At 43.4% G+C, this 23,620-nt stretch overlaps 3 protein-coding genes and 2 long non-coding RNA genes across 7 annotated transcripts; 2 read left to right on the top strand and 3 right to left on the bottom strand.

Annotated features, from left to right (window-relative positions):
- Nucleotides 1–544: 544 nt before the first annotated feature.
- Nucleotides 545–10,447, top strand: LOC103703905 (heterogeneous nuclear ribonucleoprotein 1-like). 3 transcript variants are annotated; one of them, XR_003385003.4, is made up of 3 exons: nt 605–1,024; nt 8,039–9,366; nt 10,020–10,447. XR_003385003.4 is itself a non-coding variant. In XM_008786951.6 (2 exons), the coding sequence occupies exons 1-2, from the start codon at nt 803–805 to the stop codon at nt 9,221–9,223; spliced, it is 1,407 nt and encodes a 468-aa protein (XP_008785173.3). In that variant the 5' UTR covers nt 545–802; the 3' UTR covers nt 9,224–9,651. The 3 variants fall into 3 exon arrangements, 1 of the variants encoding a protein (XP_008785173.3); XR_003385004.4 differs by having other exon boundaries at nt 8,039–9,361; XM_008786951.6 differs by lacking the exon at nt 10,020–10,447 and having other exon boundaries at nt 545–1,024; nt 8,039–9,651.
- Nucleotides 10,448–12,152: 1,705 nt separating this feature from the next.
- On the bottom strand, nt 12,153–16,126 carry LOC103703999 (protein unc-13 homolog). The gene is made up of 5 exons (XM_008787113.6): nt 15,632–16,126; nt 14,127–14,987; nt 13,570–14,031; nt 13,286–13,472; nt 12,153–13,188 (listed from the first exon to the last, which is right to left on the bottom strand). Exons 1-5 carry the CDS (start codon nt 16,124–16,126, stop codon nt 12,215–12,217), a joined length of 2,979 nt encoding a protein of 992 aa, XP_008785335.6. The 3' UTR covers nt 12,153–12,214.
- A 321-nt stretch (nt 16,127–16,447) lies between these two features.
- On the top strand, nt 16,448–17,150 carry LOC148703273 (uncharacterized). The gene is made up of 2 exons (XR_015988318.2): nt 16,448–16,582; nt 16,663–17,150. It is a non-coding gene; the product is annotated as an uncharacterized LOC148703273 (long non-coding RNA).
- Nucleotides 17,151–18,636: 1,486 nt separating this feature from the next.
- Nucleotides 18,637–21,075, bottom strand: LOC103704000 (uncharacterized). Its single transcript, XM_089923698.1, has 3 exons — nt 20,829–21,075; nt 20,629–20,738; nt 18,637–20,425 (listed from the first exon to the last, which is right to left on the bottom strand). The coding sequence occupies exons 1-3, from the start codon at nt 20,910–20,912 to the stop codon at nt 19,576–19,578; spliced, it is 1,044 nt and encodes a 347-aa protein (XP_089779824.1). The 5' UTR covers nt 20,913–21,075; the 3' UTR covers nt 18,637–19,575.
- Nucleotides 21,076–21,873: 798 nt separating this feature from the next.
- On the bottom strand, nt 21,874–23,073 carry LOC148703274 (uncharacterized). Its single transcript, XR_015988317.2, has 2 exons — nt 22,537–23,073; nt 21,874–22,117 (listed from the first exon to the last, which is right to left on the bottom strand). It is a non-coding gene; the product is annotated as an uncharacterized LOC148703274 (long non-coding RNA).
- Between the last annotated feature and the right edge of the window lie 547 nt (nt 23,074–23,620).

A 23,620-nucleotide genomic window follows, 5' to 3' on the forward strand; every position in this document is an offset into this window, starting at 1 on the left:
ACTTGTTGATGAATTCATCTTGGCTTCTCAAGTTTCCACCTATTTCAATATCAATACAACAAACTTCTTGCAAGCATGCAAGGCAAGAATGGATTCAAGCTAGCCTAGGCCGGCTTCCGGTCAGCTTTTGAGATCGGCTCTAGGGATTTCGAATCAGGCTCAAAGTTGGGTTATAGAGCCCAAATCAAAATTAGGCCAAATCCAACCCAAATTGAGGCCGGTAACAAAGCTTGATCCAACCCGGCCCATGTTCCAGCTCTACTTCCCGTTCAATGTTAATTTATATTTAACCCAAGCTTAAAATTAAGCTTGAATAAAGCTTCAATCCAAGCTTGAATCAAGCTTGACTCAAGTTTAAATCATGTCCCTGACGATTTGAAATTTGGCTCGACTTGAGGTCGAACTAATGATGAACAAATCAATTAAGCTGGCTCGTCTACACCCAATCTCCAACTCCACACGTGCAACAAGCTGAAACCCGCACGTCCCGACCCTTTTAGGAAAACCCTATATCAGATCTCCGCGGTCCATTCCACTCCAACTCCCTCATCAGAAACACCATCGCCGTCCAATCCCTCCAAGTCCACCATTCGTTATCCTTCCTTTCTCTGTCCTCGCCTCTCCCTCTTATTCCCTCTCTCTCCTCTCAGATATTTCTGTCCCCCGTTGCCGTCATCGCCAGCTCGCCCCCAAAACCCTAATCCCCTTCCCTTCTCCATCCCTATTCTCGGAAGAAGAAACGAAATCCCCTTCGATTTCGATCTCTCTATAGAGAGGAGAAGGGAGCAGAGAAGAGGGAGCGATGGATTCGGATCAGGGGAAGCTGTTCATCGGGGGGATATCGTGGGAGACGACGGAGGAGAAGATGAAGGAGTACTTCTCCAAGTACGGGGAGGTGCTGCAGACGGTGATCATGAGGGACAAGATGACGGGCCGGCCCCGGGGTTTCGGCTTCGTCGTCTTTGCCGATCCTTCCATCCTCGACCGCGTCCTCCAGGACAGTCACACCATCGACGGCCGGACGGTGAGCTCTCCAGCCCTTCCGTTCCTTCTCTCCGATCCGATCTAGAAGCTCTGGGATTTTGTTTGAAGATTTAAGTTCGGTTCTTGGGGATGGTGGTTTTTCTTGATTTTAAAACGATGACGACGTCTGATGCGGCCATGATTTAGAAACAAATGATTTTCTGGATTTCTTTGGGGTTTTTATGTGGATTTGGTTCTTTGTTTCATGGATTATGCTGTTCTAGGGTTTTTGAGCAGTAAAACACCTGATCTGGTGTTGGTTTAATGGACTTTTTATGGCTTCCTTTGATTTTTCTTTTTTCTGAGTTGATCTTTTAATAAAAAAAGAAATTTCGTTGATTTCTATGTATTTGGAAGATAGCTCCATCGTTGTTCGGTAATTCTATCTTTGCGTTCTCTGGTTGGAGTTAGCAGTTGTTCTTGTCGCTTTAATGGTAATGGCCACCTCGATTTTCGTTTACCCCAATCGAGAAGTCGTCAGGAGTATTTTGTAGTGTTTGGAATTCTGTGATTTTGCGGGTATTTTTCCTTGACTCAATGAACGGAAAGACTTGATTACTTTTGAGTTCCAGTGGTTTCTTTTAATTACTTAAGTTGAACTCTCATTTTAGACTAATTCATTTGTTTGTGAGTTTTTTTTAATAATAGTGGATCTCCCCCCTCTCTTTCTCCCCGTTGATTGTTAAACTGGACTTTTTCCAATGAAAACTAGATATATGCTTCTAACCGTTTGGGTTGTAAATTCTCTTCTTCTTGCTGTCATTGGCTTTATTGCTGCATTATATTAGCAACAGAGATATCACTTGCAGGTCATCTAATCTATGTTTGATGGTGACTAACGTAGTAGGTCGACTTGGTTCCGAGAGTTTATTGCTTCCATTTAAGTTTTATGAATTACATTTAATATTTACTGGTACTTATGACTGTATGCTATTTTCTTTTAATGGTGGTCTTTGGTGAGTTATGGTGGCATCCTTGGAAAGTTGGTTCTTGAGCCTCTTCTATTTATTCAAATGCCTGTTATGAATAATTATATTGGAATTTTGGTAGTGTTTCCTGTGTTTGTTTATATTGTTTATCCATGGAATAATTGTCTTCCTTAAGATGTTGTTATCATCATTACTTTTGTTTATATTGCTAGATGTCTCACCTACAGTGAGATTTTGTAGTAGAAGTATGAGGAGCTGGCACTGAGTTTTGTAGTTTTTGAAATTCTTACATGGAGTAGACTGGTGTTGACATTAGGTATTGGCTGAATTTGGAAGAATAATTAATATCATGACTAGATATTCAAGTTTGGAATCAAGCTTCAGTTGTTCTACATCAGTCTAATTGCAATAGCAATTGGATGTTTAGGTTCAAAATTGGCCTGTAGAGTGGCCCCTAATCTAGCCTCCAAGTCATACGTAAAATTGACGTTTTAAATATGATTAAATCGAATCGACTACCACAAAAATTGTGCATACAATGTGGCATGTGTGACATTCTTTGATTTTACCCATTCTTGTACTAGAGTGGTTATGTCTTTGTAGCTAATATATGTAGCCTTGCTTTTGGTTTACCAATAGATGGTCCCTAAGCTTGCATGTTCTAGATGAGCAATTTAGCTAAATTTGGGCACCTAAACCGTGAAATGAAACCAAACATTTAACACTCCAAATGAGCATCATGATCATTTTAAACTAATTATGTAGTTCTTGCTTCTGTTTCCAAATGTGCTATATATTGAACCCCAAACCCGTCATCCTAAAAATTCCCTACATGAAATGGCTCAAATATCTTCACTGCTAAAGCTTTGCAAACATCATAGTTGTCCCTTCCTCTTCTCTTTATGCATACACAAATATATACTCACCTCTTACCTTTTTATTTCTTGATCTTCTGCAGCCTCCTCTTCTTCCAGTCTCTTTTTGCCTGATCACTCCATAATTTATCATTGCAATAGTGAAGTTGGTGCATTAACTATAAAATCCTCTTTTCCACTAGATAAAGTAAAGGAGAAATCTGGACCCTATGTAGGAGAGTCTAATAAGGGAATGGATTCATATCAACGAACTGGTTCGAAGGGATGTATGTGAGATTCACAGGATGATAGGAAATTATGTTGGAAAGAAGAGAAGTATTGTTATTAATGATTTTGTGAGAGACAGGATAATGGGGGAAGGGGGGCTGTGTGGGCAAGGCTATCATCAAGGCTAGAAAAGCAAGTGATTTGGGCAGATTGCTAAATGACTCAAATGATTGTCTTTTAAATTTAAAGAAAGACTAGTAAACATTCCTTGGTGTTCTATAGGGACCGTAGGCGATCAAGGGCCTGCCTGGCACGTAAGCATAAGGCTAGTGCACAGAGGACAAGATGATGGCTGCTTTAGCAGTAGCATTTATGGCACTCAAAAACAATGACAACTGGAAGCACATCTCTTGCACATGGTGGGGGCCATAGTAAGAGTCACTGCAGTGACTTTACTGATGGTATGAACAAAAATGAGGGCGAGGGGAAACTGATGGGAGAAGCAAGGATTGAAAGAGAGCACCAGAGCACCATCTTAGCACCTTACCCACCTCAAGGCAAGATAGCTTCATCAAAGTGCTGAAAGAGATTACCTAACATGCACCTCTTGGGGTGCTAAGCTACAAAAGGCTTGCACCTTCATGATTATGTGTTGTGTGTGTCTGTTCTGTGCTGTGGTGATTATGTGTTGTTTGCACTGATGTATCGTGTATGTCTACTGTGATATGTGTGTTTTAGTCTGACTGCTGGTGCGTATGGCTAAATTATTGTGGATTTGTATGCACGGTATGCTTCTTTGTGTTATGCTTCTTGTCAAATATGTTTGGCACCATGAATTCATTATATATGTGCATGTATGTACTTAGAATTGTAGATGCTCATTCACATAAGTACATGCTTGCATAGACATAAACATGTTTTGGGTCTGTTGTGTGCTGTGATCACTGTTTGTTGGTGTGTTGTGCATGTGCATGTACTGTGGTGTTTATGTGTGCATTCTTGTCTTTCAGTGCGTATGGCTGAAATTATGTATGTGGATTTACGTGTGTGTGATGCTTCTTTGTGTTATTTTTATTGTTAAACATTTTGACATCATGAATTTATTACCCACACATTTCTACACACCTATAGCCATAAACATAGTCACACATATAAGCATACGTGCATGCATTTGCATAAATACGTAAATACATGTGTATATGAGATAACATTGGGTGGGGAACAGATGCGTGGCACTTAAAGCATTGGGGAGAAGAAAGGAAAAGAACCAGGATAAAAACTGTAAAGTATGAATGATGAGGCTTGAGTAAATAATAATAAATCAAAAATTGAAGCTTAACAAGTAATTGTATTTGAGTTTATGACTGGCCTACTCTTGGTGCTCACATAAGTACCTGCCTAAGGACAGAAGCGGGGCCACTTACGGCATTGGCTGCTTGGATAGGTTGCCTGTCCAAGTCAAGGCACAAAGAGGCAGTTGCACTTAAGGCGATTTCCTGAGCTTTTGCTCAAGCTATTTCCTGGAACAAATATAATCTTCTGAAACAATAAAGGAAAAGAAAGAAACTGAAAACAAAGAAGAATATTAGAAGAGCTAACGAAATTAAGTAGAACACAGTTTGAGGAATAATTGCGGGGAAGAATTAAAAAAAAAAACTTGAAAAAATGGAGACAAATTTGAAGCAAAATAAAATAAAAACGGAATGAAGCAGGAAACAAACAGATAAAAGCTAAGAGAAGAACAAGAAAAAAGTAAAATAGGAAGAAGAGATTGAAGAAGAATAGAGTAAGAGGCATAAGAAACAGAAGTAGAGAAAATGTTGGAAAAAAGAAAGTAAAGGATTTCAAGTATATTATTAGAAGTGGAATTGTAACAACCCAGGACCTCACCCAAAATGGCTAGCCGGAAGTTATTATTTGGGTTCCTTGATCCTGTATAAGTTCCCAAGATCTACCCAGCGAATAACCGATGTAGGACTAAACACACGCCCGTACGGGTCCTTACATACTCCCCCCGTTCAAGCCCTGACGTCCTCGTCAGGCTAAGGGTTTATATCTATTCAAATCTAATCACAAACACCACGATTGGCCCGTGGTCAGCCCTAATAGATCCGTGCTGCAATGTCCCCTAGTCCACATAGGTTATGGGCCGGGTCCACTCTGATACCATTTGTAACAACCCAGGACCTCACCCAAAATGGCTAGCCGGAAGTTATTATTTGGGTTCCTTGATCCTGTATAAGTACCCAAGATCTATCCAGCGAATAACCGATGTAGGACTAAACACACGCCCGTACGGATCCTTACAGGAATAAGGGACATGGATCAGGCAGAGAAGAGGACAAGATATAGGGAAGAAGAAGAGAATGAAAGGGGAAGATAACTTGCACATGAAGGGATCTAAGTAGGAGCAAAGTGTCATTAAGATGCTTAATGTGAATGAAGGGGATGGAGTAAAAACTCAAAAGGGGAAGTGGAAAAAGAGGACAACTAGACAGGATATATAGATCAGCCGGGTACCATAAGTCATTAAGTCCTGATACATAGGATTGGGTTTTTGGGAAGGGTGTGTGCTTTTGTGTGTGTGCGTGGGTGATTTATCTTTTTTTCCCCCTTTTCATGTATATGTGTTCTTTCTTTGGGTCGGTGGGTGGGTTAAGATGGGTGAGCACCATAACCTAGCTTCCTGAATGGCCCCCATGGTGAATCTGCTTCCTAGTCATAAGAAGAAACTAAGCAATTTTCGGATGCCTGAAGTATAGGGCTGAAAACAGATCAGATATGGATCTGGTATCAATATATCCATATCTATTTAAGCTGAAGACTACAAATATGGATACCGATATTTCGGATACTAAAATTCATATCCATCTTTATTTTAAACGTATACTAATATAATTGGATATTTATAGTAAATGCAGAAGTGAATCGGATGGTTAAGTTAAAGATATGTTAATATTGTCATTTTTTTGTTAAAGTTCATGAGTGTTATATAAGACAAAAATAAGATTGTGAAGAAGACCAAATACTATGATATAGATTTGATAGCTATCTATCCATATCTATATCTGGCTTTCTTTAATGGATATGAATACCGATATAGATATTTTCTAGATGCTGAAAATTGTATCCATATCCTAATAGATTTAGACACTGTAACAAATATGGACAGATCATCCAGTCCATTTTTACCGCTAGTGAAGTGTTATTCACCGACTTTATAAATTCAGGCCAAGAAGGTTGCCGACGAGTAGGTTTCTAGGTGTCTGTTGGTGATAATCCTGCCATATGTTTGAATATGTCGTTCTCATGAATCCCTCTGTTCTCCAAGCAAACGCTTATGAAGATAATAGCTTTCTGCTTGATAGTGAATATCAATCCCATTTCTCAACTTAGTCTTTTTTGTGATCTGTTGATTTTTTTTTATATTATTTTTTCTTTGAGAGAGAGGGCTGGGGCATATGTGATATTGTAATTATCTAGGTCTGAATATTTAGGGATGCACCACCTAAAACTTGAACCCGTTATCAGTGCTTGTCACATAGAGGGGTCTGACCAGGGCAAGCTCTATGTACAATTTGGTATTGTTCCTAGTTAATTGGTCTTAATGTGTGAGGATGGCTTGAAGTGCCTTACCTAAATGGGATTTTTATTGTTTTATCATTGATATTGTCATATGGAATTGTGATTTACTTGAGTTTCTGGGCTTCAAATTATTTATTTTTGTAAATTTTCCCCTCCATGTGCGCTTCCCCCCCTTTTTTGTGTATATGTCTGTGGGGAAGGGTGGTCAGTTGTGGCAGTTCCATAGTTTGTGCCTATTTCTTGACATTGTTATCTTAATAAAATGGTTGGCTCTTTGATTGAGCTCACCACTAAAATTTTTACTGTGGACAGAAATTTTTCATCCTGCTGGTATCATAGAGCCACTTTAAGGTTGGCTCTTTGATGATATTTTTTAGCGGTCAATGAAATCGAAATGACTCATTATATGTCCCACATTGGTATATTTGTATGTTAACCTTTTTTTTATTTATTTTGGGCACACATTGACTTCAAGTTGAATTTGAGTGATATGGAGTAGAATATATTCTTTTATGAGCTTTTTTTTATAGTTATACTCTAACTTTATGAGGATTTTTTTTTATGGTTGTTTGGCTTCAGGGATGACTTGTTAGAAATGTTCTGATCTTAGTTAGTTGTTTATGAAATCAGATGGTGGCATGACATTTCAGGCAATCATACCTTTTTCTCCACCCTTTTAGTGATAAGTATTTGCTATACTTTGTAAATGTTCATGCATTGATAGGTAAGGTAACATTTACACGTATTGAAACTTCTACTGGAAGCATGAAGAGTTGACTATGTGCACGTTATGCTCAACATTATGTGTTTTGTTTGTGAAATGTCAATTTGTGGAATAGATAACTTCATTTGTTTTCCTTTATCATTTTACCATTGGTGACATTTCTGTAACTTGTTTACAAGTATTTGGTATATTTTGTAATTTACCCCATATCATATGAGTATGGGTTGTTGATAAGTAATTTTTTAGAAGAGACTCTTCCATGATGCATGGCTTATGATTGCTCTCAGCAAAGATAACACATTTTGGTGCATTACATGCGCTAACTAAATATAGCAGTATTTTCTGTTACACACCATGGGAACATTGGTTCCCAATGTGCTTGTTTCGTCATCCTAATTAACAGGTTTATGGGCTCTTCCTTCTTTTACATAATAAAAAGAAAGCCTTTTATATTCAGAGATATGCTAAAAGCTTATAAGGTGATTTTTTTTTTCAGGGGCTCATGAATTCCTTTATCATTGATATTTCATTTTATTTTTGCAAGTTATTCTCTCATGGTTTATTTTGGTAGTGTTTTTCTAACTCATGATTTACATATGCTAGAGCGTCGTTGCAAATTTCTTGCATGGTTTTAGATTTGTTGCATGTTGCATGTGTATCTCTTTAACTTATGCTTGCTAGTACCTTATTTTCAGGTGGAAGCAAAAAGGGCTCTCTCAAGAGAGGAACAGCAGGCATCCAAATCTGGAAACCCTGCTGTTGGCAGAACTGGAGGAGGACATGTTAGTGGCGGTAACTTTAGGACTAAGAAGATATTTGTAGGAGGGTTGCCCCCAACTTTGACAGAAGAAGCATTTCGTCAGTACTTTCAGGGTTATGGAGATGTGACTGATGTTGTGGTTATGTATGACCAAAACACCCAGCGCCCCCGAGGGTTTGGTTTTATCTCTTTCAGTTCAGAAGATGCTGTTGATCGAGTGCTCCACAAGACTTTCCATGAGCTCAATGGCAAACTTGTGGAGGTCAAGCGGGCACTCCCAAAGGATGCAAACCCTAGTGGCGGCGGCGGCGGCGGCGGCGGCGGCCGTCCAAATGCTGGAGGGCCCTATCAAACCAACAGTGCTTCTGGTGTCAATATGAGTTCCTATGATGCTAGAGCTGATACTGGTAGGTATATGCAACCAGCAGCAGCTGGTGGTGGTTACCCAGCATATGGTTCAACAGGCTATGGTACACCTGGATATGGGTATGGAGCAGCAAATAATGGTGTAGGATATGGAGGTTATGGTGTTGGAGGCTATGGAAGTGCTACAGCAGGATATGGAGGACCTGCTGGAGCCTATGGAAATCCAAATGCCCCAGCTGCCGGTTATGCAGGCGGTCCACCAGGTGCACCTCGAAGCCCTTGGAGCAGCCAAGCTCCATCTGCTTATGGCTCAGCAAGCTATGGTGCAAATTCAGGCTACGGGGCGCCGGCTTCATGGAATGCAGCAGGTGGTGGGGGGGCTGCTGCCCCACCCACTGGTCAGTCTCCTAGTGGGACTGGGTACGGGAATCAGGGATATGGGTATGGCGGATACGGTGGGGCTGAAGTCTCTTACGGCAGTCAAGGTGGCTATGGGGCTGTCGGTGCACGTGGCAGTGGTGGCCCACCTACCAATCCCACTGGTGGCCTGGGAGAACAAGGGGCTGGTTCTGGCTACATGGGTGGCGGCTATGGTGATGCAAGTGGTGGCTCTGGTTATCCAAATTCTTGGAGGGCTGATCCTTCTCAAGGAATTGGTTATGGAACTAGCCAAGTGAATGGGCCTCCTGGTGGGCCAGCTGGTTATGGTGGTGCCTATGGTGGTGCTCAGTCAAGGCAGGCTCAGCAGCAGTAATCATGATGGTGGGATCATAATTCCACTTGGGAATTCAGGCTCAAGAGTTGGTTCTTGAATTTTGTCACGTGGCCTGCATCACTTGGTTTTCTTGCCTGCTGTGAGGACTGGCTGTTGCCGAGGAAAGCAGTTTTCTGGGTCTGGTTGGAATGCTTAAATCCTAAGTAGTTTAGTAGTAATCTCTTTCTAGAATATAATAAGTAGCTGTTATGAGTAGTATACACCTTGCACTACTGCTTGCTTTTAAGTTTCCTATATTACATTTGTCGGCGTGTAGGTGTTTCCTTAAGCACTTATTTGGAGTTGATTTCCCTAGCTTTTCCTCTGGTCTTAAAGCTAGAGTAGCTTGTCTTAGACTTTCTATTGCTGTCTTTCATGGTTTCGAACTTGGTAGTTATTTATGTTAATTGTAATGGCATTAATCCTCAGAATCTGGCTATAGATATCTTGGCAATCTCTTTTGGTTTTGATTGAAACTTAGAACTATTTCACATATACTCTTGGGGCATGATATGGACAGTAGAGATGTAGACTGCCTTCAGTAGCTTATCGATATGCGACTGCTCTATGTTGTGATAATGATGTAGACTCCATAGCTTCTTTTATACGTGATAAGACTTCTACAAATGACTTTTTCTTAGCACTGCCATATGAACTAGAGATTTAAGATGTAGTGAGTAATGGAGGCTACTTTAAGGATGGAGTAAGAGCTAGAGAATTTGCCATTCATAGTAGTAGTTGAGACATTTGGCAAAGCATAATCATTTCTTTCCTCCTGCATTTTCCCTTTGTACAGGGGCTGCCGCTCTTGTTCTCTTTCCTCTCCACCAACATTGAAGCCTTTCACCAGGTGAGGTTATAAAGCACTGAGGAACCTCTAAGTCGAGCGCAGGAGGATGCTCCCAAATCTGCTAATTTGTTTTTATTCATCACATTGGAAGTGGCTCTTGACTAAATCGATTGTTGAAGGGTGTTGCCTTGCATGCCACAGCAGGTGGTTTTTTGAAATGGATGATCCCATCTCTTTCATTACCTGTTCGGCGGCCTCATTCATTTTTGCTGCTTTATACTGCAATATTTCTTTGAAGATTATCTTAGGGTAGGTCAATGAGACTTGTGAAATAAATGATTGAAATTTAATTATGCAAATCTTGTCTTAGTAGGCTTGAAAACCTGGAAACTTTTTCAGTTTTCATATACTCACAAAAGAGAGGTGGTTCGTGAGGTCTGGCTATATTTGTGTTTGTATATTTCTCACGTGCATCATTCTACTGAAATATGTAGTAGTATTAAGCATCTATGTAATTGGTAGGAGATGTGCGTGTTTCTGCGCGTAGGTCACGCATCCTTATGCTTGGAGTAACAGCATTGGTTAAAACTGATGGCAAGCATTTGTATAGGAGGTCTCATCTTGCAAGTTGAAATCTTGCACAAACTTCTGATATGCATTGATTAGGACTAGCTTCCATTCCTTCACTGGAGTTTTGTCTAGACTAGCTTCTTGGTAAGTCTTCTTTGTGAGGAGTGCTTCTTAGTAAGAAAGTTGATACTATTTAAGAAAATGGGATTTATTGCTACTGGCATTGTCACAATAGGAGTGATGTCGCCATTTTGTCACAATCGGGTGGCTGACAACTATCTTGCAGTCTTGTTTTTAGATATTGAAAACAGTCTTAGGATATGAAGTTTTAGTTATCTCACTATTTCACTTGACCGATACTTGGGTCTGTTTGGACCGTATAATCTTTAGAATTTTCTGTTGAGACATAATAAATGATTCTTGTCTGTGCTCGTGGAGTCAAGATTTCAGAGTAATGTTGTTCCATGTACCTAATTGTTGGACTCCAGCTCCGTGGACAAATTTTCTTCCTGCTGCCTGTCCAAAAGTCCTTTCCAACCTATTTGTATCGGTCATTGCCCTTTTTGTGTATAGGCCCCAGGCTTGCGGACTAATTTTTTGTCCTGCTGTTTATCCAAGTCTTTTGCAACCTATTTGTATCTCGCACTGCTCTTTTTTGACTTTAAGAATGTTCATGACGGTGTCTAGCCTGCCCGGTAGTGCACCACCATTCGGGCTCTGGTACCTCTTAATTCACCTTCATTTAGAGTCATCTTTGGAAGGGAACAAGTTGCTGATCAATGAGCTTTGGTCCTATCATTGAATTTTGAACTTTTAATGCTCATTGCAAGTGCTTTCTGAAATATGTGCCCTGGAAGTAAATCAGAAAATGAATTTGTTGTGGACATTACTCCTACCTTAATTTGCAGTATCCTCTGAAAAATGTCTTTGCAGTAAATCAAAGCATAAATTGGCTCTGAGCACATCATTCCTATATTGGTTCCTGGAATCTGGTCCTCTTTAGGCAATAGCACGCCATGATTGATGCTATAAGTAATGCTAGTCAACCTGAAAGGATTTTTTCCGGGTACTGTAAATTTGAGACGGAGCAGGCGTTCCAATATGTTTCCTCTCTTCCTGATCGTATAAAAGTTCTTGCGAGTGCTATGGCGTCAATCGCACGTCTCTTCTTGCTAGCTCCATGAGCTCGATGATGTCTTGATCAATGTTGTGGTGTGGTGGTCTAGCGTTGCCATCAAATCTTGCCCCGACCAGTACGCGTAGTGGTGATCGTGAGTTGTTAATGGAAGCAGGCTTTAAAACACTGATCTCTGGGAAGTATCGTGTGTTCATATTTATCTTCAATATTCGTGATTAATTTTCAACTTTTCCTTCTGTTCCCCCATTAAAATTTCCTTTCAAGCGGTTCATGTTTTATATTTTTCACCAAGCAGAGCGTTAGATTTTTTTCTTATCCAAAGGTTCTCGCAGGCAAGTCATAGAGAAAGGAGAAAAAAAAGAAAGAAAAATTAGATTCTATGTCCCATTACATGCACATTCACAGCACCCTCTCTCTCTCTCTCTCTCTCTCTCTCTCTAAAATTCGTCACACTTGGACGTGAATCTTAGCAATAGCTGCAGCTCTCACTCGTTCACCGTCTCTTTGGGAGCTGAAACGTTGTCTTCAAGAAGCGGTTGGCAGCGTCGTCGTCCCTATGGCACAACACCCTCAGTATTGTGTTGGGGTCGGTCCGGTTCCACCTCCCCGTCGTCGGGGGCATCGGCAACTTGTGGCCCGCCCCCCCGAGGCCGCTCGCTTCGCACGCAGCGATGCTGAAATCCTCAATCAGCCGCTCTGTTGAGAGGCCCATCAGCCCCACTATCCCCTCCGCAACCTCTGCCTCCCTATCCACGGCGTCGTCCGCCACCAGCCCCTCGCCGCACATACAAAACGATTTCTTCAAACTCCGCAGGTCCTCCAGTATCATCTCATGGTCGGACCGAATGAAGGCCCGCTCGCTCCCGCCGGCGAGCAGCACCATGAGGAATGCCTCGAACGCCGCTCTCAGTACCTCCCTCACTGCGATCGGCTGTGCCCGATCGATGAGGATGGAGATGAGGAGGGTGAGGTTCTGTTTCAGGATGCGGAGCCCCGGGCGAATCCTCGCATCGGCGACGTCGCCCAGGTAGAGGCCATCGTAGAAGGATCGGTGAGAGTCCAGGAAGATAAGGCGGTAGGCAGCCACCTCGGACACATGCTGGATGGCTGACTGGACGGAGGAGCGGGCGAGGTCGAAGTGGTAGGAGGGGGCGAGGCGGCGGTTGCTGTTGGCGGCGCGGCCGCTGGGAGATGGACCGCGGCCACGGGAGAAGAAGGATAGCGACTTGTCGAGTGAGTGGAGGTGGGCGAGGACATAGTGGAGGGTGTTGAGACGGATGTACAGCCGCTGCGTGCCACGGCTCGTTGACGGCTTTGGCTCCTGGCCTTCCGCATTCATGCTCGCCTTCGGGAGGTCGACGCCCGCATTGCAGGGGCTCGACGCCTTCTTCCATAGCCTGACCACTGTGGAATCCTGGCTGCATCTTGTTAGCGGGGGGAGTGGGGGAACGTAGGTTTGCTTGGTCCCTAGCGGCAGCAGCGGAAACAGATTAAAGAGATCGAACTATACTTGCTTCTAATTTTAATCTTTATTTCATCCTTCAGTCTAGAGGAAGCTTCTTACCGCACGACGCTACGAAGGAAACGTAGTCCTGAAAGAGAGTCTCCAGTCCATCAGCAAGGTCTTGGACCATGTCATCCCTGGCTCCTACTGGAATCTCAAAGAACTCATCCACTGTCACCTTGGCTAGCTTCATCAGATCCACAGCAGACTGGGCGTAGGGTTCGCTTTTGGACCTCGGGATCCAGCTCTGCGATACAGTAGATTGCACAAGTTAAACATTGGACAAATATTGTCGTGTTACAGTTTCACCCTGTACAAGGAATTATTGGATGCGAACAGTTCACCTCCGTTTCTTTAGCTCTCTTAAGGCACTCCTTTCCAATCCTTAGCCTCTCGTCTATCCAAGCCTTGAGGAGGTTCACAACAACGGTGTCCACTTCGTATGGGATCATCTCCCTCACGATCCCCTTCCCACCATCTTCGCAGTCCTCGGAATCCTCGACAACCATCTGAACTAGGAACTTCTCCAGCTTTCCAGCAGATTGGAGCACCCGAACCAAATCGTTTGTCAGGCAAGTGACCTTGGCCAAGTACTGCTTCAGCACGATACCATAGCAGTTGTGGATGGTCACCACCGCAGCGGCGGTCGGATTTGAATGCCATTTCCTTAGGACCGGGCTAAAAGTTTCCCTCTCGGCGACCGCTAGTTCTTCCGAATCTTTGGCCAGCCCTATCAAAATTTCACTCGGATCTTGTTCTTCTTCCACGATCATGCTGTCTGCAGCCCCAGCTCCATTCTCGAATATCTGTCATCGCATTAAAGAGCTTCGATTTGAGTCAATACATACATATATAGTGCGAGACAGCTTCAAAGTAGTTTATATTAATGCAGAACTCGCACCTTAGTGAATGCATTTCTCATGGAAGATCTTACGTAGTAATCCACCCGGTTTCCCGACGTGGTCGTGCCCACGGCCCCCATACTTGGAAGATCTTCAGCTATGATCCTCGTCGTTGAGAGTGCCAAAGAAAGTATGTTCTCCATGTTGCCCAAAGTTCCCTTGTCGAACTTTTCGTGATAATCTAACAACCGCTTCTCCGTCCATCCCTGGATCGCCGTCAGCACACTCGACAAGACCTTCAAATAGTTAGGCTCACGGTCGGACCTCTTTGCATCGTTGGCCACCTCGACGAGCATTGCTAACGCTGCACAGATCAGGTCCGGTTCGATTTCCCCGGTGATGAGATACTGTTGGAATATCACCCAGGTGAAGCACGCATTGTGGATCATCCTATTGATCCCCAATGTGGACCATGTCTTCTTCATCAGCTCGATAAGCTCATCGACCTCATCCAGGACCACGGTCTCTTCTCGGAGGTCGAAGATGGAGTGGAGGAGAGCTAAGTAGAGGTAGACGTTGATGGGGTAGCCATCGGCCCAATGGCACGCTTCGGCGGAGGAACCATTGGTGCTGCGCCATGCTAAGGCGACGACGGAGTTGCAAAGGCTGCGCATGGCTTCGGAGTTCTTGCTGGTGTCGATGGGCTTTTGCTCGCCTGAACGGATCACTTCCTGGAAACGGAGCGCGGAGGAGTTGAGCCGGTCCAGGGGGATCGGGGGGTATAAGAGGAGGCCAGCTTCTAGGATCTTGAGTTGACGCCTCTGCCATCGGTGGTACTCTTGCATGTCATTGAATTCAGACGGTTTTAACTGGCGGAGGAGCTCTAGAGGAAGAATGATCGTCTCTACTCTTCTACCAACCTATTAACACCAACAAAAAATTTGAGGACAATATTAGCGCACACAGAAACACACACACTAATGAAGAGGCATTAACGCTCCTCTTCTCAATGATCTTTCAGATGTATGAAGTATTAGCTGCAGAAGAGCACTTTCTAATTAATCTCTACATATTGATAATATTACTATTATATATTGTACTATGGATTTGCCTTCACGCAAATTAGCAGATTTCTGAAATGTTAAGAAAGATTATTCATTTTTTCCTGAAATTTGACAAAATATCACTCAAAAAAAAAAAAAAATCAATGTCAAGTAGTTTCTCTGTTGCTTCCCCATTATCTTATGCTTCGTGTATCCATTAATTTGCATGTCTTATACAATTTTGTTGTTGTTGTTGTTGTTGTTGGAAAAGATGAAAATTTTATGGGTTGGATTTTTATGATAGCAATTTCTTGCAGTACGCACATATGGAAACTTAATTGATTATTTTCTTTTTTTAAAAGATTAATTATTATTCTTTATGGTAATTCTTCATTCAAGTTTTTTTTATTCTTAAATCGAGACAATATAAATTTAGAAGATTTTGTAGAATTATTTAATAAATTTTATGGCCTGCTGCCAACCTGATGTTGAATCCGGATGACGAGAAGAAAATCTGTTACCTGGCCGACGAGGGTCCTCATGAGGGTCTTCCGCAGCCGGTTGTCGCTCTGATCGGTCACCCGCATCTGCTGCCGCATGATCTCTGCCGATGTCATCGGCCTTCTCAGCTTTCCCGGCGAGTTCGGCCCGCCGTTCCCGGCCGTCCCGCCCGACGGGTTCATCGTCCGCATGGGCGGCGGGCGCCTCGCCTTCAGCCCCAGCGCCTTCTTTATCCTGCTGTTCACCACCATCATCCCCGTCCCACCCTTCGGCCCGCCGCTCGTCGGCGACCCGTCCCCGCCGCCCTCCAGCGAGTAGTAATTGAGCCCGCTCCGGCTGCCACCGAAGCCGGGGGACGAGCGGCACGACATGAAGAAGAGCTCGTAGGCGGTCTCGCGGAGGTCGGACCACCGTAGGGTCTCGAGCCGCCCGAATGGGCTCTCCAGCTCGCCGTCGAAGTCGATGCTGCTCTCCGACCGGCAGGCCGAGGATGTGGAGTGGTTGCGGCGCATCATGGTGTCGCCGGCCGCTGCGGCAGCTCAGGCCACGGCCGTCGGGAGAAGAGAGAAGGAGGGAGAGAGAGAGAGGGAGGAAAATATCAAACGGGAGGGGAGAGATAGACAAGGGAGGGTGGTTTCCGCGGCACGCTATACTTTTTTTGTCCGGGGAGGGGGATTGGATGTGAGGAGGAGAGAGAGGAGGGAAGGTTGGAAAGGGGTTCGATGGGTGGCAACCCGTTTGTTTTATTGCCAACGGTTAAGGTGGGCATCGATGAGGTCGACGAACGAGGAACGAGGGGCCAACTAAGCAAGAGAAAATCTATGCAGAGACAAAGAGACCGTGGAGAGGAGGGTGGTGCCCCGCTGAGTTGGCCGCTTCTCCATCACTTCTCGCTGCATTCGCAGTGCCGGTTCTAACTTTGGTGCCGTTCCAGGAGGCTCCGTTCAAAAGCTTAGCCAAACGAATGGCAGGTATGCTTTTCTATTTACAGGAGGCCATTGGTCACTGTTTCATTCTTTCCTTTCTTTGTTGCTTCATGGATTAGTTTCAGATTTACTTGCAGTCGGAACAACATTCGTTAGATCTCGGTTCTCCTCAGAATTGTAATATAAAGGAAGGTTTTTCCCTCGTATGAAGGGTGTGTGCACAAGGTCTTCTGATGCATGGAGCTTTTGTGCATTAGATCCAGAGAAGGCAAGAACTCTCCCATCCTATCTACGTCGTAGCCATTACTTTCCTCAAAATATCTATATAAGCATTTTATGGAACCATGTGAATTGCTTGCGCTTTCTTGTGTTCTCTTTTTTTGTTCTTTGATTTTGTTATATTTGATACATTAATTCAAATGTTTTGGTGTTGTCACAAGGGCCCTTTTAGCTGAAGGCCACAACTGCACTGCAGAACAGCTCAACCTATCTTGTAATTAATCCTCTATCATGCTATGCTTTGATAGAGTAACCTCAAACACTGACAAAAATTTCGGGTAGTGGAAAAACGCCTTTGAAATTATTCAGTTCATAAAATTACAAGCCCTTGACATATTGAGGTTACGCTGTCACGATGCAGCTAGAATGCTACCTTGATGCATGTGGTTGTTTTAACATAGAGAATCGCCTTTGTGATGTCTCCTTATTTTTGTTTCAGACTAAGAGTTTCTTGCAAAAATTGCCTCTTATAGTGTCTTCCTTCTGTAACAAGGAGAACTAGAAAATTATTTATCTTAAAAACTCAGCGTATCAGGAGACATCAGAAAGAGGCCAATTCTGTTATCGGTAATTAAGCACGACTCAAATGGGCATGACCTAGATAAATTGCCTTTGATTCAAGAGTTGCTTCAACACAAAGGGAATATGTGCAAGTGTGGACAGTATGAAAAACTTTGAGATGATCAACTTACGCCAATGGCTTTCTTGTTATGATGTGCATAAACTCTTTTGGAGATCACATGATTCGTCGCTCACTCATTATCACCTGATCTAGGAGCTGAGGTAGATGAAGATTTGATAATGTTTTGTTGCTGGAAATTGGACCCGGGGGCAGTCTTCGGTCGAGGAGAGCGAGCGGCGATGAGTTCTCACGGTGGGGCGGCGATCCGTCGGCGAGCGGCGTCCTCCGTCTGGGGCAGTCGGAGAGAAGGGGCGGCAGGTCCTCCTGGCGAAGCGGCGATCCGTCAGTTGGCGGCGTCCTCCGTCCGGGTGCCTGCACACAAACCGGTGGCCGGGTTTTCCGGCGCCGGCCCTCCGACGCTCAAGTCAGGGAGGGGGCAAATAGTGTAGAAAGGGAGATAAATAATGTCTGTAGAGTGTATCAATCTTCCAACCCCCTCCTGAGAGGCCACGGCTCCCTTTTATAGGCGGGGGTCGGTTTACCTGCGATGTAACAGGGCGAGGCCGTAGTACGGCTCGGCATGTTGTTCAGGTCGGCGCATGGTCAGGCGAATCATTGCTCTGATGTCGGCGGTGAGGGCGTCGTATAACCAGAACTAGCACGCTGTCAGACGAATTATTGCATTGGTGTCGGAGGTATGGCCGAGATCGGAGACTTATCATAGTTGACTAGACTCTGCTGGGCTGATTTGCCGTGGAGAGCTGAGAGTCCGTAGATGACAGGAGCCATGCGCATTTATGGTGGAGTAAGCCGGAGATCCGCATTTATTATGGAGTAAGCCGGAGATCCGCATTTATTGTGGAGTAAGCCGGAGATCCGCATTTATTGTGGAGTAAGCCGGAGATCCGCATTTATTGTGGAGTAAGCCGGAAGGTTACAGCGACCATGCGCAATAAATGTCAGGGTACGGTCCTCGGCCGGACCTCTGAGGCGCACGGCCGTAGTAGGTGGCTGACAAGAGTAGACCTCGAACATCGGGGTTTTTCTTAGGTCGGAGGTCTCGAGGTCGGGCGTTCCGAAGTCGGACGCCGACTTCGGCCGTCCGGGGTCGGAAGTTATACGGCTTCTTAGGGGTATTTATGTCATTTTGGGAAAAAATCTTATTCCCCCCAACATGTTTAATTCCTGATATTGCAGAAAGTTGTGTATCAATGTCATTTACTTTGATCCTTCCATATAAGACCAATTGTTTAAGATATTTCATAACTCATTCTGGGATCTCTTCAGTTTCCTCCTTTTCTTTTCCTGCAAGGTCTTTAAGGTACTTGATTTTGTCATGTAAGCACCTTCTGGAATTCAAATTCAAGCTAAGAATCTAATTACGTAAGAAGGATCAGACCGGAAGGGTTGCTCCATAAAGAAAATCAAATATATCACATCCATGTGGAACACAGTTTAGTATGATATTAGGAGAACCGCAAATTTGGCACCCTTTTACGGTCCTCAAATTACACGCCCTAAAATTGGACATCTAGCTCAACTTGTTACAGACATTTATGCATACCATTTATCAAGTTAAGAATAGATCATTAGAAATGGTGCCTATGAAAAGGAAAAAACAAAATCGACTGATACATACCTCAAGAATGTGCACGATTTCAGTAATTGTTTGTTTCTCACACAGTCATGAATGAAGACTTAATGCCTTATTGACAATACAATGGCATCATAACCCATCAGACAGTGATAGAATATACAGTAGAAAAGTTGAATTCACACTGAACTTGTAGTTGAAGGATGGCTCAGGCGAGCTCTAGAGACAACTTTGCCAAGAGTTCTTCGACAAGTGGAAAGCATTACGCCATAAGCTGATGAGGAAAGGGGACAAAAAACTATGGTACTCACACAACAGTTCAACTCACATACTAGAATCCAGTCATCCACCATGAGCACAGCAGCTTGTGCAAGCATAAGCAGCACCTTTGATGAGAAAAGACGATAGTGCTCGCAATTCATATTTAGAACTATTGTTTTCTGCTACTTTAACATGCCTCTCTCTGTATGTGCTTGTGGTATTTGGAATCCCTTTGATTGTCTAGCCAGATTGGCAAGAAGAACCTGAATCACTTCTCTGGTTTTAATTTAGAAAAGCTAAAATAGATCCCTCCTCTTGACCAACTGACGATTCGGAGAAATGAGAATTGCTTTGCTGGGGCCTTTCCGTATCTGAATTATCCAATGAGACCAGCCAGTTAGAAAGGCTAGCATCCACAGGAATATCATGTTTAGCAGGGCAATTGGGTCTTGGATTTGAGCTAGCGAGCTTTCGGAACTCCCCGATCTCAAATGCAGGCTCAGGATTGACAGTTATCTTGTTCTCTGCATCCGAGTTGATATTTTCCTTCTTTTGATTCTTCGACGGAGCTGCGCACAGCTTAACTTGCCTCCACTGAGTGAGATTTTCTACAGGATTCAGAGCAGGATGGACATACCGGCTCCTGCCGCGTATACCTCTGGCCAGAAGGGGTGGCTGCCTATCAGGAGGGGAGACACACTTGGATTTTGGACTGTTAACTTCCTGGATGCATTGCTGTTCTTTCTCCATTGGTAGCGAAAGAAACGAAGCATTAGACTCTTCCTCATTTCCCTCTATTTCGACAGCATTATTATCTTCCTCATCTAAATCAGAGTCCTCATAATCCTCCTCCTCGTCTTCTTCTTCCTCCCCATAGTCAATATCATCATCAACATCACTACCCTCACAATTTTGATACCTATGGTTCAAGAGAGAAGCTCCCGACTTCGGAAGAGATTTATCTTCACCTTCCTCAGGCTTTCTTTCTTCTGTTATCACTTCATCCTCTTTCTTATCCTCTGATGAATGCTTTGGATCTTCGTCTATTAAGACCGCTTCGTACGTTTGGACAATCAAATCAAATGTTACTTTCTTCTTGCTGCTGCCACATCTCCCCTGCTCATGATTCTCTCTACAAATACAGAAGATAAAATATTAAATCCTAGCTGAACTGAAAGGGCAGGAACAGATCAAAGCCACATTGAGGATTAAGTGACAAAATTACCAGGCATATAGAACGCAGCAGCTGGAACCACACGCATTGAGAATAGTACCAATAAAGCACAAACATTAGTAAATTAGAAAAGAAGTTCGAAGGAACAATGAAAATAATACCTCGACTCCGGAGTTGAATCCACTGCTTCTGAGACGAGTTTCTTTGGAGAAAGATTCGGTGCGAGTTGCTTCGAAGAGGGGCTCCGCAGAGGTTTGCAACTCTCGCATACCTAAGAAGTGCACAGTAAGGTAGAAGGACTGACGGAGATTGTATGAAATGAAACAAAAACAAAGGGTTAAAACTCTGGAGAAAAACCTACCCGATCTACTGGTAGTGATTTATTCGCTTGTCTTCGTCTCTTTCCATCCTTGGCACCCCCAAAGCAGGCCAGGAAGCACCCCATGAGCAAGGAAAATAAACACAGCTCTCTCCCCTTACCTTCTGCTTGGAATGAATTGGAGAGAGCCAAGGTGCTTCCTCACCGGGGGGGAAATGGAGGATGGGATCAAAGAGAATAGGAGAAGGAAACAGAGAAGACAGGAAGAAAGCTTGGGAGGTTTTGCTTGGAGGAGAGACTTAAATTGTGGAGGACAAAACGGTGACTAGAGCGTTGAAGGGTTTCCAATGAGCTTGGAGAATTCGACCGTTGGGCAGAGCAATGTTGGGAAGGCGCGTGGAGTTACCGTGGCTACGTGCATCTCCCTATCAAAATTTGCCACGTGTCGTTTTAAATTTTATATGATTCGTGTCGTGTTTTGGGTATCGTTTGGAGGCGTAGGGAAAATGGTGGAGACGTGATCCGCGTCTGCGGGCCGGTTATTCGGTCCAAGACAGCAGCCGAGGACGTGTCAGCTTCTGATTAGTTTAGAAGCGGATTCCAGATCCAATAAGGAATTGCCACGTCGGCCCACGATAACGATTTTTTTTCTGTCGACGACTGCGTTCGGCTAGGAATTGTCATGGATTTTTTTCAATCCTTTATCAAAAAAGAGAGAAACCCGCTCATATTAAAATTATCTAGATCTAAATTCTACGAGCTTTTCTTTCGTCACAGGAAGGTAAGATTATTTATACGTTCAAATAAATCTGAGTTCAGCAAGAATCTCTCAAATATTATTTATTAGCCACGATTCTTTTTTATATTTTTTTTCTAAAAATTAAGAATTCATTTTTGGCCGTTCTTCCTCACTAGTTATAGTGGAAATTTCTTTCAAGGGCAACTATTACACAAGCCATATCATATTCATATATTACACTATCTTGAAGCCATACTCACAAATATCACTTTTTTTCGCGGCGCAAACTGCTTTCCAAACAAATATCACTTTATTGTACCCAAAAAAAAAAGAAAACCAATAGTGACGTATAGAATCTAATCATATTCATGTAAATGCGAGAATGACATCTAAAGAGAACCGGCAGGGTGGTTCATGTCGGAAAATTTGCTCCCATAGACAACCAGCAACTTCAAACATGACCAGGTGTTAAATTTTCTGCCATTTCTAAAGACAGCTGAAGCTGTAGCAATATTGTGTAAAAAATATATATATATACATGACTGTACATATACAGGAATCCAGATATCCATCCTCCAAGTCGCTTGAATCACTGCAAGTACCAAGAAAAATATACAATGGATGAGAAGACTATCAAGAACATGCCCATTTAGTTCTATATAACAAGGTCAGAATATTAAAAAAGTACTCTTAATTCTTTTTTGATGATTCCTTTCGAGTTCCAATAAATATATATATTAAAAATAATAAAATAAAACTCAAATCTATTTAAATTTAATTATAAGTATTATAATTAACTCACATTTGATAAGACTAAGAATCTTAACCAAAAAAAATAGTTGAAAAATATTATTTAAACCTTTTTAGTTTTATAAAAATATTAATTTTTTTTTAGTGAATAATCAATGTAGACTAAACACACCCCCATAAGAATTCGGGAATGATGGAAAAAAAAAAAAACCTATGATAAAAGAAACTGAAAAAAATGGACGGGCTTGGATGAGGACTAACCTGGGATGGAATTCCAAAACTTGGACGAGTTTGTTCCCATCGCAGTCGTTCCACAGGACTTTCCTCTTCCCAGATCTCTTCCCCTTTCCGGCCATCCCTCCCTTGGCAGCCGGCGGCAGAAGAGTTCTCGTCTCGTCTTCCTGCCGTTTCCTATTATTTAATACATCAACAGGCCCCTCAACAATAGGGGGCTTGCCCCTGCCGTCGGTTTTGTGGCTCCCACGGCGCCAATCCATTCTTCTTCACCGGAAACCTGAAAAGCTTCGTCTACTGCTCGATTTCCTCGAGAGATCCCATACCCAGACCGATAAAACGATCAAAGGGGGAATTTTTCCCTTCTTCCGGATAGGAAAGCTGGATAGGGATCGCTTTATTGCCAAAAAAAATCTGCAGAAAAAGCAGGAATTCGAGCGACGAATGGATCGAACAGGAAAGAAATATCCCCAAACTAGGAATAACAAGTAAAAAACCGACTGGGGACTAGAAGAAGAGAATAATTTAGAAAAAGAAGAGGGAGGAGCGGCGGGCGGCAACGGCAGGCCGACTCGAGTTTCGGACAAACCGAACGATCTTTTCGTTGGCGTTCCCGCAGTTATAGGCGGCGAGGCTGGCTATCTTGCGCTGTCCATTGGTAACGGTTTGACAAAAGCACCATATGTTGCTAGCCGTTGGATCCGCGACCCATTTCCGCATGATAGGATTATGGGATTGTCAGTCGTGATATGTTTGGCTCGGAGTTCACAGACACCTCGGCCCCAATAATGCGGCAGCTCCACATACGGTATTCTTTATCTGGGAGCCTCTACCTCCGAATTTTTTCAAGATCAATTTTGATGGCTCAGTCTTGGATGGAGGTAGGAGAGGTGGGGCTGAATTCATTATCAGAGGACCGAGTTCTTGTGCAGTGGCGGCGGGAGGCTGTCAGATTTTTGATACCTCGGTTTCTAAGACAGAACTGCGGGCGGCCTGGATGGATATGTGCTACGCGTGGCGAATGCTTCAGGCGAGTTCAATTTTATAGAGATCATCCCCTGCTCCGCGACATTTGGGAGATGGGGAGGGAGGATGTCACATTTCAAGCTCT

Source organism: Phoenix dactylifera, chromosome 6 (genome assembly GCF_051530095.1).
Source record: "Phoenix dactylifera cultivar Ajwa chromosome 6, Ajwa_hap1_PhDact_Kaust_v1.1, whole genome shotgun sequence".
Classification (NCBI taxonomy): Eukaryota; Viridiplantae; Streptophyta; class Magnoliopsida; order Arecales; family Arecaceae; genus Phoenix; species Phoenix dactylifera.

What these genes read in the sequence shown, in the direction of transcription:
- LOC103703905 (XM_008786951.6), top strand. Translation starts at nt 803, where the DNA reads ATGGATTCGGATCAGGGGAAGCTGTTCATCGGGGGGATATCGTGGGAG. An exon ending in ACACCATCGACGGCCGGACG is followed by an intron (nt 1,025 to 8,038) that starts GTGAGCTCTCCA and finishes CCTTATTTTCAG; the next exon opens with GTGGAAGCAAAAAGGGCTCT.
- LOC103703999 (XM_008787113.6), bottom strand. Translation starts at nt 16,126, where the DNA reads ATGATGCGCCGCAACCACTCCACATCCTCGGCCTGCCGGTCGGAGAGC. An exon ending in TGAGGACCCTCGTCGGCCAG is followed by an intron (nt 14,988 to 15,631) that starts GTAACAGATTTT and finishes TGGTGTTAATAG; the next exon opens with GTTGGTAGAAGAGTAGAGAC. An exon ending in TGAGAAATGCATTCACTAAG is followed by an intron (nt 14,032 to 14,126) that starts GTGCGAGTTCTG and finishes ATGCGATGACAG; the next exon opens with ATATTCGAGAATGGAGCTGG.
- LOC103704000 (XM_089923698.1), bottom strand. Translation starts at nt 20,912, where the DNA reads ATGGGGTGCTTCCTGGCCTGCTTTGGGGGTGCCAAGGATGGAAAGAGA. An exon ending in AATCACTACCAGTAGATCGG is followed by an intron (nt 20,739 to 20,828) that starts GTAGGTTTTTCT and finishes TGCACTTCTTAG; the next exon opens with GTATGCGAGAGTTGCAAACC. An exon ending in GATTCAACTCCGGAGTCGAG is followed by an intron (nt 20,426 to 20,628) that starts GTATTATTTTCA and finishes CTGTATTTGTAG; the next exon opens with AGAGAATCATGAGCAGGGGA.